Source organism: Numida meleagris, chromosome Z, assembly GCF_002078875.1.
Source record: "Numida meleagris isolate 19003 breed g44 Domestic line chromosome Z, NumMel1.0, whole genome shotgun sequence".
Taxonomy (NCBI): domain Eukaryota; kingdom Metazoa; phylum Chordata; class Aves; order Galliformes; family Numididae; genus Numida; species Numida meleagris.
Window position 1 is genome coordinate 17,001,205 of NC_034438.1, and position 15,604 is coordinate 17,016,808.

The following is a 15,604-nucleotide window of genomic DNA, read 5'->3' on the forward strand; positions in this document are numbered from 1 at the left end:
TACTCGTGTTCTCCAGGGGAAAATCCATTACTTAGAAAAACTCCTGTGTTTTCTGTAGCCACCATAAATACTGTCTGTTTCTGTGAGAAAAGCACTATCTAGAATATAGGATTAGATATGCTACTACATATACAGCAAATACTAGATATCTCGTCTGTAGTTTTTTTAAAATTTACACCTAGTATTCACTTCTGCTTGGCACAGCTCAGTCAACCAAACTTATTAATATATTTAGACTGATTAGAATATTTTCAGTGAGCTCCTATCAAAGAATGCAAGTGTAGACACAGCTACCTGAATTCAGAGTATGCATTTCACAAGTTGCTAGCAAGTTGACTAGTTTTGGTCTTTTCTGGTCTTATCTATGAGGGCTACTCTGAAATTAATGCCTCCTATTTTATTATGTTGGCCCACAACAGGGGCATATGTTGATGGTACGGCAGTAGAGATTCCCACCAATATTCCACTAATGTTGTTGCCACGCAACAAATGGCAGTAGAGGGGCAGTCTGACAAAATAGTGTCTGACATGGAAGTGCAGATGAAGAAAAGGTGCGTCACTGAAGTTTTCCATGTGGAAAAGTTACACACATTGACATTCATCAGTGCTTGCTGAACATTTATGGAGACCAAACAGTGGATGTGGGCACAGTGAGGTGGTGAGTAGTGCATTTCCGTAGTGGCAACAGTGGGTTACCTCCACTAGTACAGATCTTTACTAGCACGGAATGCAGGCTGTTGTTCATAACAGGTGGAAATGCACAGCTAACAGTGGTGACTATGTTAAAAAAATAGTGTTTCATAGTTGAAAATTTGCTCTATCAAATAGTATTGTTGTGTTCTTCACATCTGTTGTAGTTTCCATGGAAACCAACAGAAAGCATTACTTTCAGTGACCTACGTAAATGATAACCTTGATATATCATTTAAGAAGGGTAGGATGTTTTCAGAGGAATCAAGTGCAGAGCATAATTACTTCATTTACCTCCAGAGTTAACAGTGAAGTTCTATTAAGGAAATTTCTTCGACAGTAAGTCATTTCAGCACGATGTCCTCCTTCTTGCCGAGCCTTTTTCCACCTAAGGAAAAAATCCATCTTATTACAGCAAAAAGGATCACATTCAGAGTACAATAATACTCTCCATATTTGCACTTTTTAAGATACTGAATATCCAGATCAACACAGCACAAAGAGCAAAAAAAAAGTCTTTTAAGCCTAGGACAAAAAGAACCAGTATGCCTATGGTACCTGAGCAAGCATATTTTAAAGGACATGGTGACAAACAAATTATCCTTTTGTGTTGGAGTATTTGTCACTCTACTGTTATCCTGATGAAAAAAGCTTCAGGTGCAACCATTCAAAAGAAGGTGCCTCAAAGATTATTTTCAGAACCATGTTACTTGTTCTTATAACAAAATGCTAGTAATACAAGAAAATACCACCTACCCCAGATAAGCATTGTAGATTGTTATATGATCTGAGACTGCCAGTGCTATAGATGATTTTGCAAGATCTGCTTCATCTTTTCGACCAATTGGTGTAGTAAATGGCGATTTTTCTGTCATAACAGCAGCTATAGTTGCCTGCAGTCAATAAAGCATACCACAGTTCAGAGTATTCTATTGTAATATTACAGATTTACAACACAAATAGCTTTAAATACTATTGTAAAAGAGAATTTAATGATTTCTGATTAACTTATTTATATTAAAAACAACACTTACACACTGTCATATATAGTGATGAAAACTAAAGTACTGAATCTCAAAAACTCACATGAAATGGTTTATCACATGACAGGAATATCCAATATGATACAGCGACAGTCAACAGATTAAACAGCTGGTTCAGATTATACAACACCAGGAGAAATTGAGAACACAATTTTGATTTTCAGCTTTCAGCAGCTAACATACTCATGCATTCTCCTAATTTGCATGCATTCAGGATTAGCTGAAAGTGTAAACTATGCCACAGTCCCCACAAAGTAAGTAATCCTGTCAAGTTGGTTTGCAATAACTTTCAATCAGAACACTCCTAGCCTGCATCAGCTGCAAGGAAATCCATACTGGTATTGCCCATATTTAAGAGCTTTTTCTACAGGTGTCATACTCTCTGGCATCATAACTGTGAGAACTGCAGACTACGCTCCTATGAATGGTAACTGGAGTTAAGAACATTTACTTTATGTTCTCCCCCTAAGATATCTGGGTTCCTTCACCTTAAATAATTCATTTTAACTACATACTTCATCTTTTCAGCATACCATTTTCTAATAAACTGGATTAAACAGTTTACATTTTCTAAAAAAATACTAGTATGGAAACAATTTAGATAAGCATGGCAATATTTGTTTACTCACCACAGGATCCAAGCAGCCAAATATAGCACCAAATATAAGCATTTTGCCAATTTTTACATTGACAGGAAGGGCTGCAAGGTGCTGGCCCAATGGAGTCAGTTTGGGCTCATTTAACTGACAAGCCCCTATTTTCCTTAGCAGGTTCATTGCATTACCAATTACTTGTGGTTGTGGTGGATCTAATGCTCTGGAAAGGAAGTCTTCAGGAGAGCCAAGGTTGCATTTCTACAGAGCAAACAGGCATACATTTCAGAATAAATTCTACTTTACCAAAAGTCAGGTAAAAACAAAGACAATAATTTAACAAACTATTACAGCAGTTAGTAAGGAGACAGGAAAATTTGTTCTTGCAGCCAAAAACCCACATTCCTTCTTCTCTTAACCAGTCTCTTGGTTACAAGAATGAAGATGCCCTCCTACACAAAGTTTACATAACTTCATTGTACAGAAGGACTTAATATGGCATGAAGACTGATCAGAGAAGTGTTATCAGTGGTCACAAGCAGCACAAGGCAAACCTGCAGAGATGAAATTGAACAGCTGGGCACTAATTTGCAACCAAAGTGAAACTGTTTGCTACAACCCAGCATTTAAATACAAGCACCTTACAGATGCTTGGCAATACAACCTTCAATTGCAAAACAATGGGGGGGGGAAAAACATACTTCTGCACTAGTTTTCCCACATACTCACTCAGGATGAAGGGAAAGAGCACGGAATTGTTTCTTTCAGCAGATACCAGTTCAAAGGATATTTAACTGAATTTATGTTCTCATTCAGAGGTTAAATGGAATACTATCAGATGCAATTCTCACTCAGCAGCATGTTCTGGATTCTCCATGACACAAGGGTGGGAGAAACTCTGCTAACTATACCAGATTAAGGAAGTCTTAGCAAGCCTCCTTTTAGCTAATAAGTCAATAATTTCAGAACTAAAACCATACCATAATATGAAGGCATAATTCCTCCAAAGGCACACGTAATATTTCTGGAACTGAATACTCCATGAAACTTTCAAACCTGCAATGGTAAAAACAAAGAATCAAGGATATGCAGTTTAGCATTAGAATTCAAGTTGTAACCTCAGGTTTCAGATGATCATTCTTTGAGAACATTCTGTTGGGGGATGCTGAGGTCATGTATTCTAACTGATAAACTGCTCGTAAAATTAAGGCATGTGGTATCCTGGAAGGCAGAGCTTTAGTGAAAAAGCAGAAAGGCAGTAAAGATCCAGTTTTCAAAACAAATTCTTAAAATGAATTGCTCTCAAATTGAAATGAAAATTGAAATTGAAATGTGGCCAAAATGCACGTTTCACTTATGATTACAGAATACTTTACAATACAGCTAAATCTAGGTTAAGTTACAGTAAGGTAAGGGCCCTGTTGCTCCAGATAAGCTGGAAAAATGTTATTCCACAGCAGTAACTGACACTAACTTCACACTGCTGCATAATTTAACTTTTTCCCCCATCTCTTAGCCATAGAGGCACCATTTCAGAAGCTTACAGATTTGTCTGATAAAATAAAAAAATTCAGGAGGTAACATTTGTATATACTTGGTGTAGGGCAGCAGATAATTTCTAAAATTCCATAACACCACACTTATATTTTCATTTTGAAAAAAGGTAGAAAACGTTTACATTAAAGATGTAAAGAATACAATTAACTATAAAAAAAGAAACCAAATTTAAGACTAGTTTAGCACTTTATTGAAGATCTTCAACTTACCTGTACTTTTACAGTTGACTTTCTAGTTTGCAGAACTAAAATAAATTTCAGTGAGACTTTTGTTTTTCCACAGAACAAACACAATGGTATTAGTGTGATTTACCAAAACAAGCGTACAGTACCTGTCTCTTGTGTACATTCGGAAGCAGAATCCACCCCTAACACGCCCAGCTCTTCCTTGGCGTTGTAGAGCACTAGCTTTGCTAACAAAAGTCTCCTCCAAGGAACTCATCTGACTACTTTCACGATACCTTAAAAATTATAAAGCAAGTGCCAATTCAGATTTCAGAATTAAAATTTTGATGTATATTTAATAATTGACTAAAAATAAATGTCTATGGAGACTATATTTATTAGTATTTCCTTGGGAATACAACGTTCAGTTCAAAAACTAAGCATACCTGGGGAAAAATTGTATACCATAGAAACTTGGATTCAACTGATTAATGAAAGTGTAAAAATTGGGAAAGAGTTGTAGCATTAGTTTATCAAGCTCACCTCCCTGACAGTTTAGAACTGGTTCATACTTTATAAAGCTTTACACATTTAAGCTAGAAAAACATTAACTCTCAAAACCTGGGATATTATAAAAATGATCTACTTTACTTCAAAAGTAGTACTTAATCCTGATTATTCTTATCCATAAAAAGCTCCCCTTATTGTTCTTTATGCCATTTGAAAATTCAAAAATTCACCCCAATCTTGCACCTAAATTGCAAGCCATTATGTAAGCCTAGTATGTTTTTTTTTTCTTTTTATCTGTATGTTAATAAGAATACTACAAAACTCCTGCAGTGCTAGCCTGCAAACATTAACAAAAATATCAGTTACGTGATTTATGGAAAAAAAAACCTCACCTGTTTTCTTTTGTTCTCCCAGTATCAATTACAAAGACAACATCTGGTATTGTAATACCTGTCTCTGCTATATTGGTTGCCAAAACAATCTGAAAGAACATAGCATAAATAAAAGAATTAAGGAATGCCAGTTTTCATCTTTGAAATCAATATTTAGAAAAAAATTGTTAGATTCTTACCCAGAATTATTTTCCTAAATAACCTGACAAAGCATTAAAAACAACATGAGTTGGAAAATGATTCAGTTTTCCCAATTAACAAGGAATCAGAAGTTGTGAGAATTTCACAATCACTTTTTTTGTTTTAAATAATCCATCAAGATTACTAGCAGCTACTACTTGCTAAAAATAGCCAACATGAGTAGTCTGGCAGTAACCAAAATACTATTTCTGAAATAAACAGCTATAATTGCAGTTAAATTATCAGAAGGCAATAATTTAAAAAGTTCTTTGAAAAAATATTAGGTTTAAAAGTTTGCCTGATTCCTGCCAAGGGTTTCACAGCATGTTAACTGAATCTGTTACACAGCACCAGCTTAGAATCACAGAACTGCAGGGGTTGGAAGGGATCTCAAGAGATCACCAACTCCAATCACCCTGCTAAAGTAGGTACCCTACAATAGGTCACTCAGGTAGGTGTCCAGTTTCTGTGGAGATATTCAAGCCCAGAAGACTCCACAACCTCTGGGCAACCCATTCCAGTGTTCTCTCACCCTTACCATAAAGAAGTTCTTCCACGTTAGTATGGAACATCCTATGTTCAAGTTTTAGGCCATTACTCCTTGTCCTATTGCTACACACCACGAAGAAGAGCCTGGCCTCATCCATTTGCCTCCCACCACCATTTAGATACTTATTAACATCTATCAGATTGCCTCTTAGTCTTCTTTTCCCCAGGCTTAACAGACCCATGTTACTCAGCCTTTCCTCATACAGGAGATGCACCACAACCCTTAAGATCTTTGTGGCCCTCTGCTGGACCTCCGCTGAGAGAAACGGAACTGTTTCTTTCTAATGAGAGGATTCTGGGAACAACTGTTTGTCATGTGGTTCTGAATAACTTAATTTTAAGAAATTATTTCTTTCAGTGGACTACTTTGCCTTTTTAAGTATATCATACCTTTCTAACACCAAGAGGAGGTATTGTAAATGCAGCTGCTTGATCTTGTGTTGAAAGAACAGAATGCAAAGCTATCAATCTGTGCCTAAAATAAGAAATTACACTAATCAATATGTATACTACCATACAATAAAAATGAGACCAGAACAGGGAGAAAAGTTGGAAAAAGCAACTAGAACGGACACTAGAAAAAGTAAAAACTTTGTACGGTTAGGCATGAAAACCTTCTTCTGTATTTTAATACTATTTTAAGAAAGAATAGTACTGCAAACACCATTAGTTCATAGAGATTTTCTTTTCAACAATAATGCAGGAGAAGTACCAGTACTACTGTAGTAGTAACTACTCTAGGTAAACTTACATAAATAGCATAGCAAAAAATGGAATTAGGTGACTACAAGTCTGAGTTCTTTACATTATGCTTCTGAGATAAGGACTGTCACTGAAGCTTTGAACATAACTATAAACATGCAGCTTTTAGAACAAGTAAGGAAGGTCTTCAAAAAGAGTTAGACACAGATTTATACTTTCTTCTCTTCTAGACCTTAAGTACATCTATGAATTTTTAGAACTTGACTGCAAATATTCTGTGCTATAGCTTCGCTACCCTTTATTTACCCATAAATTAAGTTTCAACTGTACCACTTCTAAGCACTTGTCATTTTTGCTTATATCATTTTTAGATAATAAAAATGATATTTGTAGGTGTAAAGCAGGTTCAAAGGTGCAGCTATCAGCATCACTTTTCAAGAATGGCAGGCCATAAAAAACAAGATGAATGTTATTAGTCAAGTTAATCAGCTAATTTCGTAGAGAATATCTACATTACCTATCACACAAGCTAAATCTTCTGTCAGTTGAAATGAGATCATATAGCTGCTGAATATGAGCAAGGCCTGGTAAAAAGATCAGCACAGCACCTTCAGTGTTCTTGAACTGAGGACTTCTATCTGGAAAGTTACAATACAGACACATAATTAAGACAATCATGTATTTGCAAATAGCTTCATCTAGTAACAGGAAATAATTTTGAGCCCTGCAGTAAGTGTTTTATTTTTATTTACCTTTTTAGGACATTTTATATAAAAATGAATACAAGCATACTTATTACTAGTAACACTGGTTACTAGTAATACAAAGCTTTGTACAAAGGGCAGTCACAAGTACATAAACATCTTAAGAAGTACCTAAGTAGGCAAGCAACTCCAAAATAAGTTCAAGGTTGATCTTGTAAGGATTCATATAGAAGACTGCTTGCTGTGTCCGACTGCTATACTGTTCATAGTAAGGAGCCAATTCAATACTAGATCCAGACTGGACTGGGACATACTCCTAGAAAGGAAGAAAAATCATGTTTCGTGTTTTAAAAACAAGAGGAAAATGTCAGTTTGCCATTCACTTTAGGCCCTTGAAGTAGATACTGTGATAAACGGCAATTAATAGACTAACTTAACTTGGATGGCAGTGAGGGTTAGATTTAAACAAAGACATCTACATAATCTCTGTTCAGCCAACTATACATTGCCTATAAATATCTCAGAGATACATCCTCTTTATCAGGTGGCACTGTTGTAAGTTATTTCACTGTTAATCAAAGCACTTTAGATAGAAGCTTGCCACCACATTCTCCAAGACTGGAGTCTCAACACAAATAAAAAAAATGGAGGACGACATCAGAGAGTACTTTGACTTGAACTAAAACACATTGCTGTGATGTCTTGTGTAGCCATCACTCTGGACAGAATTTGCAGAGCACAATAGCATATTCTGAACAGGTACACCTGTGTCATCATACCAAACTAGTGTACTTGCAGAAACCTCAAGACAGCAAGTTGTTAGACAGGCATGAAGAGACTAAAGTTGCCTGTAGTCAAAAGGCATTTGTAATCTCTTTCCTTCAAGAGTTTTAATTCAAAAGCACGTACAACTGTCACTGTAGAATAGTTATAGAATTAATCATAGCCTGTTGATCCAAAAAGCTCTACTGTCTTACAGAGATTATCTTATTCAGCATGCCAAGCTGGAGGATCCTGAGAGGATGTGGCCTTGTCATTTCTTTTTCAGTTCACTAGTGAGAATAATTCTTTGGGAGAACTAACTCAAATGCTTTTCTCTGATGCTGCTTATAGGACTAGAGCTGGGAGTCTGCACAAGAGAAAGAACAGAACTCCGCATCAAATATATTAAAATCATGACCATTATAAAGGTATTGGGAGACAAACAAATGTAAGGACATATTTAGTAAATACTTTATTTCCACTATGGAAGAGCCATTGCATCTGTCTTGAAACAACTGCTGAAATAACATTTGGTTTTATACAATCAAATTACGTTTGACTACATTTATTATATGTACTTAAAAGTAATAAAACTCCAGAACTGAAACCAGAAATGCCTATTTTACCTGATACTTTGTAGTGCCCCCTCCTTTTGTAGTAACATTTATCATTATTTCTTCCTCTTCCTCCAAGAATTTCTGACAATATTCTGAGTCTTTCTCCAGAACGTAGCCAGTTGCTTCAATTACATCTTCAACATGGAAAACCTTCAGTGAAAAATCCAAAAATAAATAAAGGTACGTCAAAAGCTATTCAGCAGCTTCTTTGTTCTTTAAGGGTTACATACAAAGTTGAAACAGGGCATCTTTTCCTGTATTAATGCTGTAATAGATCAGGCAAATTTGGCTTAATTTCTCATGATTTTTGAAAACTTAATTTAGAACCAATGAGTTTAACATACCCCATATAATAATCAACATTGCATTTATCATAGACTATAACATGTATGAGAAACATACAACTTTGTCATTGTACTGGTGTATGTAGGAAGTATCCACTTGTGTATGTACAAAGTACCAGAGAAATCAACCTCTCTCCTTTTCGTACTATCTAGGATGAACAGAGAAAAATAAAAACGTCACTGCCTTCAGGCAAGAATTTATTTTACATCTCCTTCTCTAGAAATATTCAAAACCTGCCTGGATGCTTTCTTGTGCAACCTACACTAAGGAACCTGCTTTAGCAAGTGGGTTGGACTAGATAATCTTCAGAGGTCCCTTCCAACTCCCACTATTCTGTTAACTGGTGGATAACATATAACATATCAGAAAAAAAACTAAAACCGTACAATATTACAATTCAAAGCATTGAAGCAATTTTAAGTTTTCACAAAGGAAAAGGTCTACTAGTCATTGAAATACACACTTAAGCTATTTTTCTTACAAAAATTACAGTTACATTTACTATAGATGCTAACTAGGCAAACACTATATAGGTACATACAGAGTGTCTTTTATAACCAAAGAAACATTCACTTACCTCAACAGGGTAACTCCTCCCTGAGATCCTTAAAATGGGACAGTGTGAGAAATAGCTGGAAAACTTCTCACTGTCCACAGTAGCACTCATCAAAATCAGATGCAGGTCTGAACGCTTATGCAAGATCTCTTTCAGGATAACTAGCAAAAAATCAGACTGGACACTTCTTTCATGTACCTAAACGCAGGAAAAAAACATGTCACAGAATCATACAATCACCAAGGTTGGAAAACACCTCCAAGATCACCCAGTCCAACAACCCATCTACCAATATTTCCCCATTAAATCATGTCCCTTAGTACAACATCTGAATATTTCTTGAACGCCTCCAGGGATGGTGACTCCACCACCTTCCTGGGCAGCCCATTCCAGTGACAGATCACTCTTTCAGAGAAGAAAATTTTCCTAACGTCCAACACAAATCTACTCTGGTACAACTTGAGGCTGTTCCCATTAGTTCTGTTACTAGTTATAAGGGAGAAGAAGGCAACCCCCAACTTGCCATAACCTCCTTTCTGATATAGTCTCTCCTGAGCATCCTCTTCTCCAGACTAAACAAATTCAGTTTGCTCAGCTGCTCCTTATATGACTTGTGCTCCAGACCCCTAACCAGCTTCGTTGCCCTTATCTAGACATCGAGACCCTGGAGCCTGTCTTTCTTGTAGTGAAGGGCTCAAAACCAAACACAGTACTTCAGGTGAGGCCTCACCAGAGCCAAGTACACAGAAGAACAATCACTTCCCTGTTCCTGCTGACAACACTATTTCTGATACAAGACAAGATGCCATTGGCCTTCTTGGCCACTTGAGCACTCTACTGGCTCATGTTTAGCCAAGTGTCAAGCAACACCCCCAGGTCCATTTCTTCCGCAGTCTTCCAGCCACTCTGCCCCAGGCCTGTAGCACTGCCTGGGGTTGTTGTGGCTAAAGAGTAAGACCTGGCACTTGGTCTTTTTGAACTTCATCCCACTGGCCTCAGCCCAGTGATACTGCCTGTCCAGATCCTTCTGCAGGGCCTTGCTAACCCCAGGCAAATCCACACTTCCTCCTATCCTGGAGTCATCTGCAAACTTACTGAGGGTGCACTCAATCTCCTAGTCCAGGTAGTTAATACAGATATTACACAGGACAGGCTCCAGTACCAACCCCTGGCGAACACCACTCGTGACTGGTCACCAGCTGGATGTGACTCCATTCACCACCAATCTCTGGGCCTGGACCTCCAGCCTGTTCTTTACCCAGCAAAGGGTGTACCTATCCAAGACACAGGCTATCAGCTTCTCTAGGAGAATACTGTGGGAGACAGTGTCAAAGGCTTTGCTGAAGTCTAAGCAGACTATGTCAACAGCCTTTCTCCCATCCACCAAGTAGGTCACTTAATCATAGAAGGAGACCAGGTCGGTCAAGCAGGACCTGCCTTTCATGAACCCATTCTGGCTGGGCCTGATCCCCCAGCTGTCCCACACATGCTGTGTGATCTCACTCCAGATGATCTGCTCCATAACCTTCCCTGGCACTGAGGTCAGGCTGACAGGCCTGTAGCTCCCCAGATACTTCTTACGATCTTTCTTGTGGATATCATCTATAGGAAGGTGTTAGAAGTCTAGGCCCAGAATAACTGTAGTTTCTGTAGAACAAAAAAGAGCTGATAACCTCATCTACAATAACATGAGATATACTTGAGAGAAGACCATCTTCTTGAAGTTTCCGAAGCAGAACACCTGTGGTACAGTATAGTAGTCTGGTGGCTTCTCCTGTTCTTGATTCCATACGAATTTGATACCCACACAGGGAGTTCTTTAAGAGAAATAACAAGATGTTAAAAAATAGCAATAATTTAAAATAGCAAACAAGCAACAGATACTCAAATTTAAGAACTGCTAGAATCAGATACTGTACAAGTTACTAGCTAATTGGCATGTTAAATGGCTACCACATTGTTTTTCTTTACATGTTTGTCTTTGTTACAAAAGGGAAAACGTACATTAGAAGACAGTAAATTTCTCCAGAGCAGTAAAGATACGCTAACCTCAGTATTCTTTTTAAGGGTTCTCAGCAGCATTTAAAAATATTTTTATAATGTAATTATGGAGTCCCTCTAGGAATTTCACACAAAAACTTCCATAAAACATACAGTTCCTTGCTTTTCTACAAAGAAAATAACTTATTTGGAAGGGACCTCAAAGCTGTGCCAGACTTGAAGTCAGATTTGATTGCTCAGCCTAATCCAGCACAGTTGTCTCAACACAACAGACATGAGACCTCCCACAGCAATCTGCTCTTAGTGTTTGACAATCCTCATCAATAAACACTTGCTCTTAGTCACTTAACTTTTTTTTTTTTTTTTAAGAAATCACGTATGGATACACAGAGGTCTACCGATGACAATCTATAAAAAAACAGCAGACATAGCAAAAAGAACAAAAGTACATTTTACTATTCCTTACGCAATCAAATAATTGTTTTTTACTTTGTAACGAGTATCCAGGTTCCTACATTTGAGCAAAATTAGAAATAGGAATAAAGATACTTCTTACTTTTCCTCCAGGTCCAGATTCACAGCCTAGCTCTTCACAAACCCTTGTGGCCAAGCTCACTGCTGAGATTCTCCGGGGTTGTGTGCAAACAATATTACACTTACTTGTTCCCTCATCTAGCAACAAGTCTTCTAACAAGAAGTGGGGCACCTGGGTACTCTTCCCACTGCCTGTTTCACCAGCTACAACAACTACTCGATGTTTTTTAAGAGTTTCTACAATTGAATGTCTGTGCTTAAATACAGGTAATTCCTGTCTTTCTTTCAGAAACTTTTGGTATCTGGAGGAACTTCGCAGTTTTCTGAACAAATTCCTTGAAGGTTCCAAATTATCTATGTCTAGGGTGTCAAGGGAGAGACTGCTGAAGTCCTGATCTGAAACTAGGTTCTCCCAGGAATCTTCAGGACCTTCAGATACTTTTGGCTGCTTTTCAGATTGTAGCTGCTGCTGTTGTTTAAGTTTGTTTAATAATTTAGCAATAAAGTTATCACGAGGCTTGTTAGTTTCTATTTTGTTTTCTTCTTCCTTTTTCTTTTCAATATCACTCCATTCTAGCCAGACATCTCGGTAGGTAGGAGGCAGCAACTGATGAACAGACTTCAGGGGAAAAAAAAATAAAAAAGTTACTCTGCATACTACTCGCAGTATCGCTAATGTTATGCATAAATGAACTCGAATATCAGAAGATATGAAAAAATATGAAATATGAAGCTATTCTAAAAACAGAAGCTATGAAAACAGTAATATAGGTATCAACAATACTTTATAGTCTTCACTAGCTTGTGTTTTTCACAACACTGGAAGAACAATTTTACTACAGATAAACTTCCTCTCCATGTGCTGTGACATGTGTGATTATCAATAAAAGCAAATTGATGTATCATTCAAGCAAATAATGTAATGGGTAACATTTGAGTAAACTGTTTCTAGAATTTAACTAAAGGTGCTACAATGTAAAAATGCAAAATGACATTCCATGCTGAAAACAGAAACACTAGTGTCTTACCTGGCCTTTGGTTAGATGATAGAGCGCCAAAGTAGCAGCTAAATGTTGTGCTTGCATACTGTCTTCTGTTACGATTGTAGGACACATTGTCATTACATCATCTGATGATTTGGTAACCCTGACCCTTAAAGACAGATTCATACAGGCATTTCTCTTAACTTTTGTTAGCTATGCAAACAGCAACGTGTTAATGATTTTCTGTTTAAAAGAGGAGTGAAAATAAAATAGAGAAACTAAGCAAGTTCACTATTACTCAACAACCTTTTGTTATCAGAGACAGTTGATAGTGTTTGACTGAATAGCAGAAAAGTTTCAGGAGATTTCAGCAGTGAATTTGTGCTCTCTGCTCTTAGGTTGTCTTCATCTCCTTTAAATCACGGGTACTTATACACAGATAGACCACGATTAAGGTTAGTTGCTTTGGAAGAAGGACTAAGTACTTGTATAATTACTTAACACAGATTAGATACTGAAAGGATAGTTAAACATCTATTAGCATCTCAGCAGATTGCCAGCAGATACATGCCAGACACAGCAGCTGTCAAATGTAATATATTCTCAGAGGAACAGTATATTTAAACAGTTCATAGCCTCTACCCTCAGCAAGAAGATGGGATTTTCATTTCACTTAGTTCCTTCGAGAAGAATTAGTAACTTGTAATGCCATGTCTACCTTACCTGTTCATGATAATATTCTACTTAGTAGCACTGTATTATAGATTCACGTTCAAAAAGAATTAGAATGTTTTGGTTACAGATTAAGGGTAGCTTTCATGCAACTCTCTAAATCTCACTTTAAAAGAAATCCCAAGAGGAATACAAAAAAAAATTCATATGACTGAAACCAAAGGCTTAACATGTTGCTTTGAACAAAAATTCCAGAAATCAATTGTCCAAAATTATCTTCCAGAATTTGCTTCAGAACAGAATTTGAAACTTGATAAGCTAACCTCCTTAAGGTATCAGTCAGTTTTATTTTTGCCATAGTGTCCAGCCTTAGAATTACTTTCATAGAGCCATCCAGAATAAAATATCTCCCTGCTAGGCAAAAATCACTTTGGTCAAACACCCTCTGTCCACTTAAATCCAGATCAACATGACAAAACACAAGTAGCCAGCATTTCAATATTTAAATGAACCACAACGAAAATTTAAAAGATCATGGGGAATACATACCTACATTTCCAGTATCTTCCAACTGGAACCTTTTCAAAAGCAGGATTTGGGCTCTTGGGAAAATTCTTCCTGCACCAGTCAATCAAAAATTGTTTTGGTGATTTACCAGTCCAGCTTCGAGCACTATAATCAAAATTTCTTACATCTAGTGGTTCTTTCTTTTTGGCTACAAAAGTAGAATGATACACATTTTAATTTTCCTAAAATATATTTTACTTCTATTACAATCAAGAATTTTTAAACTTTCTTTCAAACATGCTTTTATTGAACTGCACATTTTTCTGAAGTGTACTACATGTCTATAAAATAAATATAAAATCCTAGTGCTAATACCTGAGAGAAATCCCTGCTTCTTCAAAAAGAGATATCTAGCAGGGAAGTAACTGCAATATTATTTTTGCCATCATTGATAGCTCAGTAATTTAAGAGCTTTTATCAGCGGTCTGTCCACAAATAATATAATAGTTTGCAGAAAGTTGAGAGGGTGACAATTAATGGCAATAGTCACAAGTGCCACAGCAACGAAAAAATGCAAGATTTTAGACATAACCGTATGGCAGAAATGCGTTAAAAAGCAAATACAGAGCCTATCAGATCAGGTAGGTCAGTGAGACAGCCCACCTGCCTTTCCCACAATCAGAGCTTCAAAATTGCACACTGAAATGTCATATAATCCTTAAAAAAGTGATACTGTAAATCTGTTGTACATGCCAGGCTTGTACTGAACAACTTTCAAACCTTTCTCTTCCTTTGCAGTACCATCAGGTTTTTCAAGCAAATTCAAATTCAAAGTGGTTTCTTGAGGTTGAAGTGGGGGAGCTTTTTTCTTTTCCTTCTGTTGTTGGTTTGACGTCTTTACAGCTGGATCAAATACAGGATGCTCCTCAAGCATTGCCATTTCTGTAAAGAGAGAATATAACTTATTTTCATCAATTGCTGAATATCTGTGTTCTTTAAAAAAAAAAAAGGAGGTTACATTAATTCATACTGAGAACTCAAAAATCCAAATTAATGAAATGATACTGACTTTTTCTAAGTTAATCTACAGGAAAAGAATAATTCAGGACAGTCTGCAGTTCACACAGTGGTATGAAACATGATGAAATGAGTTTCATCTTACTCAAGCAACCTATTTAACTAACAGAAACACAGGCCACAAAATAAAACATTCATTTGCTTGGTTCTACCTTGTTGAATTCTTCTTATTTTCTCTTGTGCCACCTTCTGGCCTTGCTTGTCTTTGTCTTGCTTGGAGATGCTTGCTTGTTCTTTTGTTTCTGAAAGCTTTGCAGCCAGGTGTACATACCTTTCATTCTATTTCAAACAGAATTAATTACAAGCTTAATATTATAAGCTTTTTCTTTTAAGTTCAGTAAAAGTTACACGTCATTCTTTATATCAAGCTTAAAAACTAGTTGTTCCTCATTTATGTAACTAATTAACAGTTGAAACCTCCCAGTTCTACAGATATTTTCCTAATCTCACTGAGATTTATTTCAGG

The 15,604-nt window shown here is 36.8% G+C and overlaps 1 protein-coding gene across 1 annotated transcript in view; it reads right to left on the reverse strand.

The window, feature by feature from the left end:
- Positions 1–15,604, reverse strand: part of DHX29 (DExH-box helicase 29) — a 29,002-nt gene that overhangs the window by 8,137 nt on the left and 5,261 nt on the right. The window contains exons 7-23 of the mRNA XM_021379587.1: positions 15,291–15,417; positions 14,842–15,003; positions 14,104–14,269; positions 12,928–13,051; positions 11,922–12,518; positions 11,038–11,181; positions 9,386–9,562; positions 8,473–8,613; positions 7,256–7,400; positions 6,898–7,018; positions 6,069–6,153; positions 4,950–5,038; positions 4,215–4,343; positions 3,307–3,382; positions 2,363–2,587; positions 1,447–1,583; positions 985–1,078 (exon numbers count right to left, since the gene is read on the reverse strand). Coding sequence (XP_021235262.1) covers positions 985–1,078; positions 1,447–1,583; positions 2,363–2,587; positions 3,307–3,382; positions 4,215–4,343; positions 4,950–5,038; positions 6,069–6,153; positions 6,898–7,018; positions 7,256–7,400; positions 8,473–8,613; positions 9,386–9,562; positions 11,038–11,181; positions 11,922–12,518; positions 12,928–13,051; positions 14,104–14,269; positions 14,842–15,003; positions 15,291–15,417 — 2,739 coding nt within the window. The remainder of the gene's footprint in view (positions 1–984; positions 1,079–1,446; positions 1,584–2,362; positions 2,588–3,306; positions 3,383–4,214; positions 4,344–4,949; positions 5,039–6,068; positions 6,154–6,897; positions 7,019–7,255; positions 7,401–8,472; positions 8,614–9,385; positions 9,563–11,037; positions 11,182–11,921; positions 12,519–12,927; positions 13,052–14,103; positions 14,270–14,841; positions 15,004–15,290; positions 15,418–15,604) is intronic.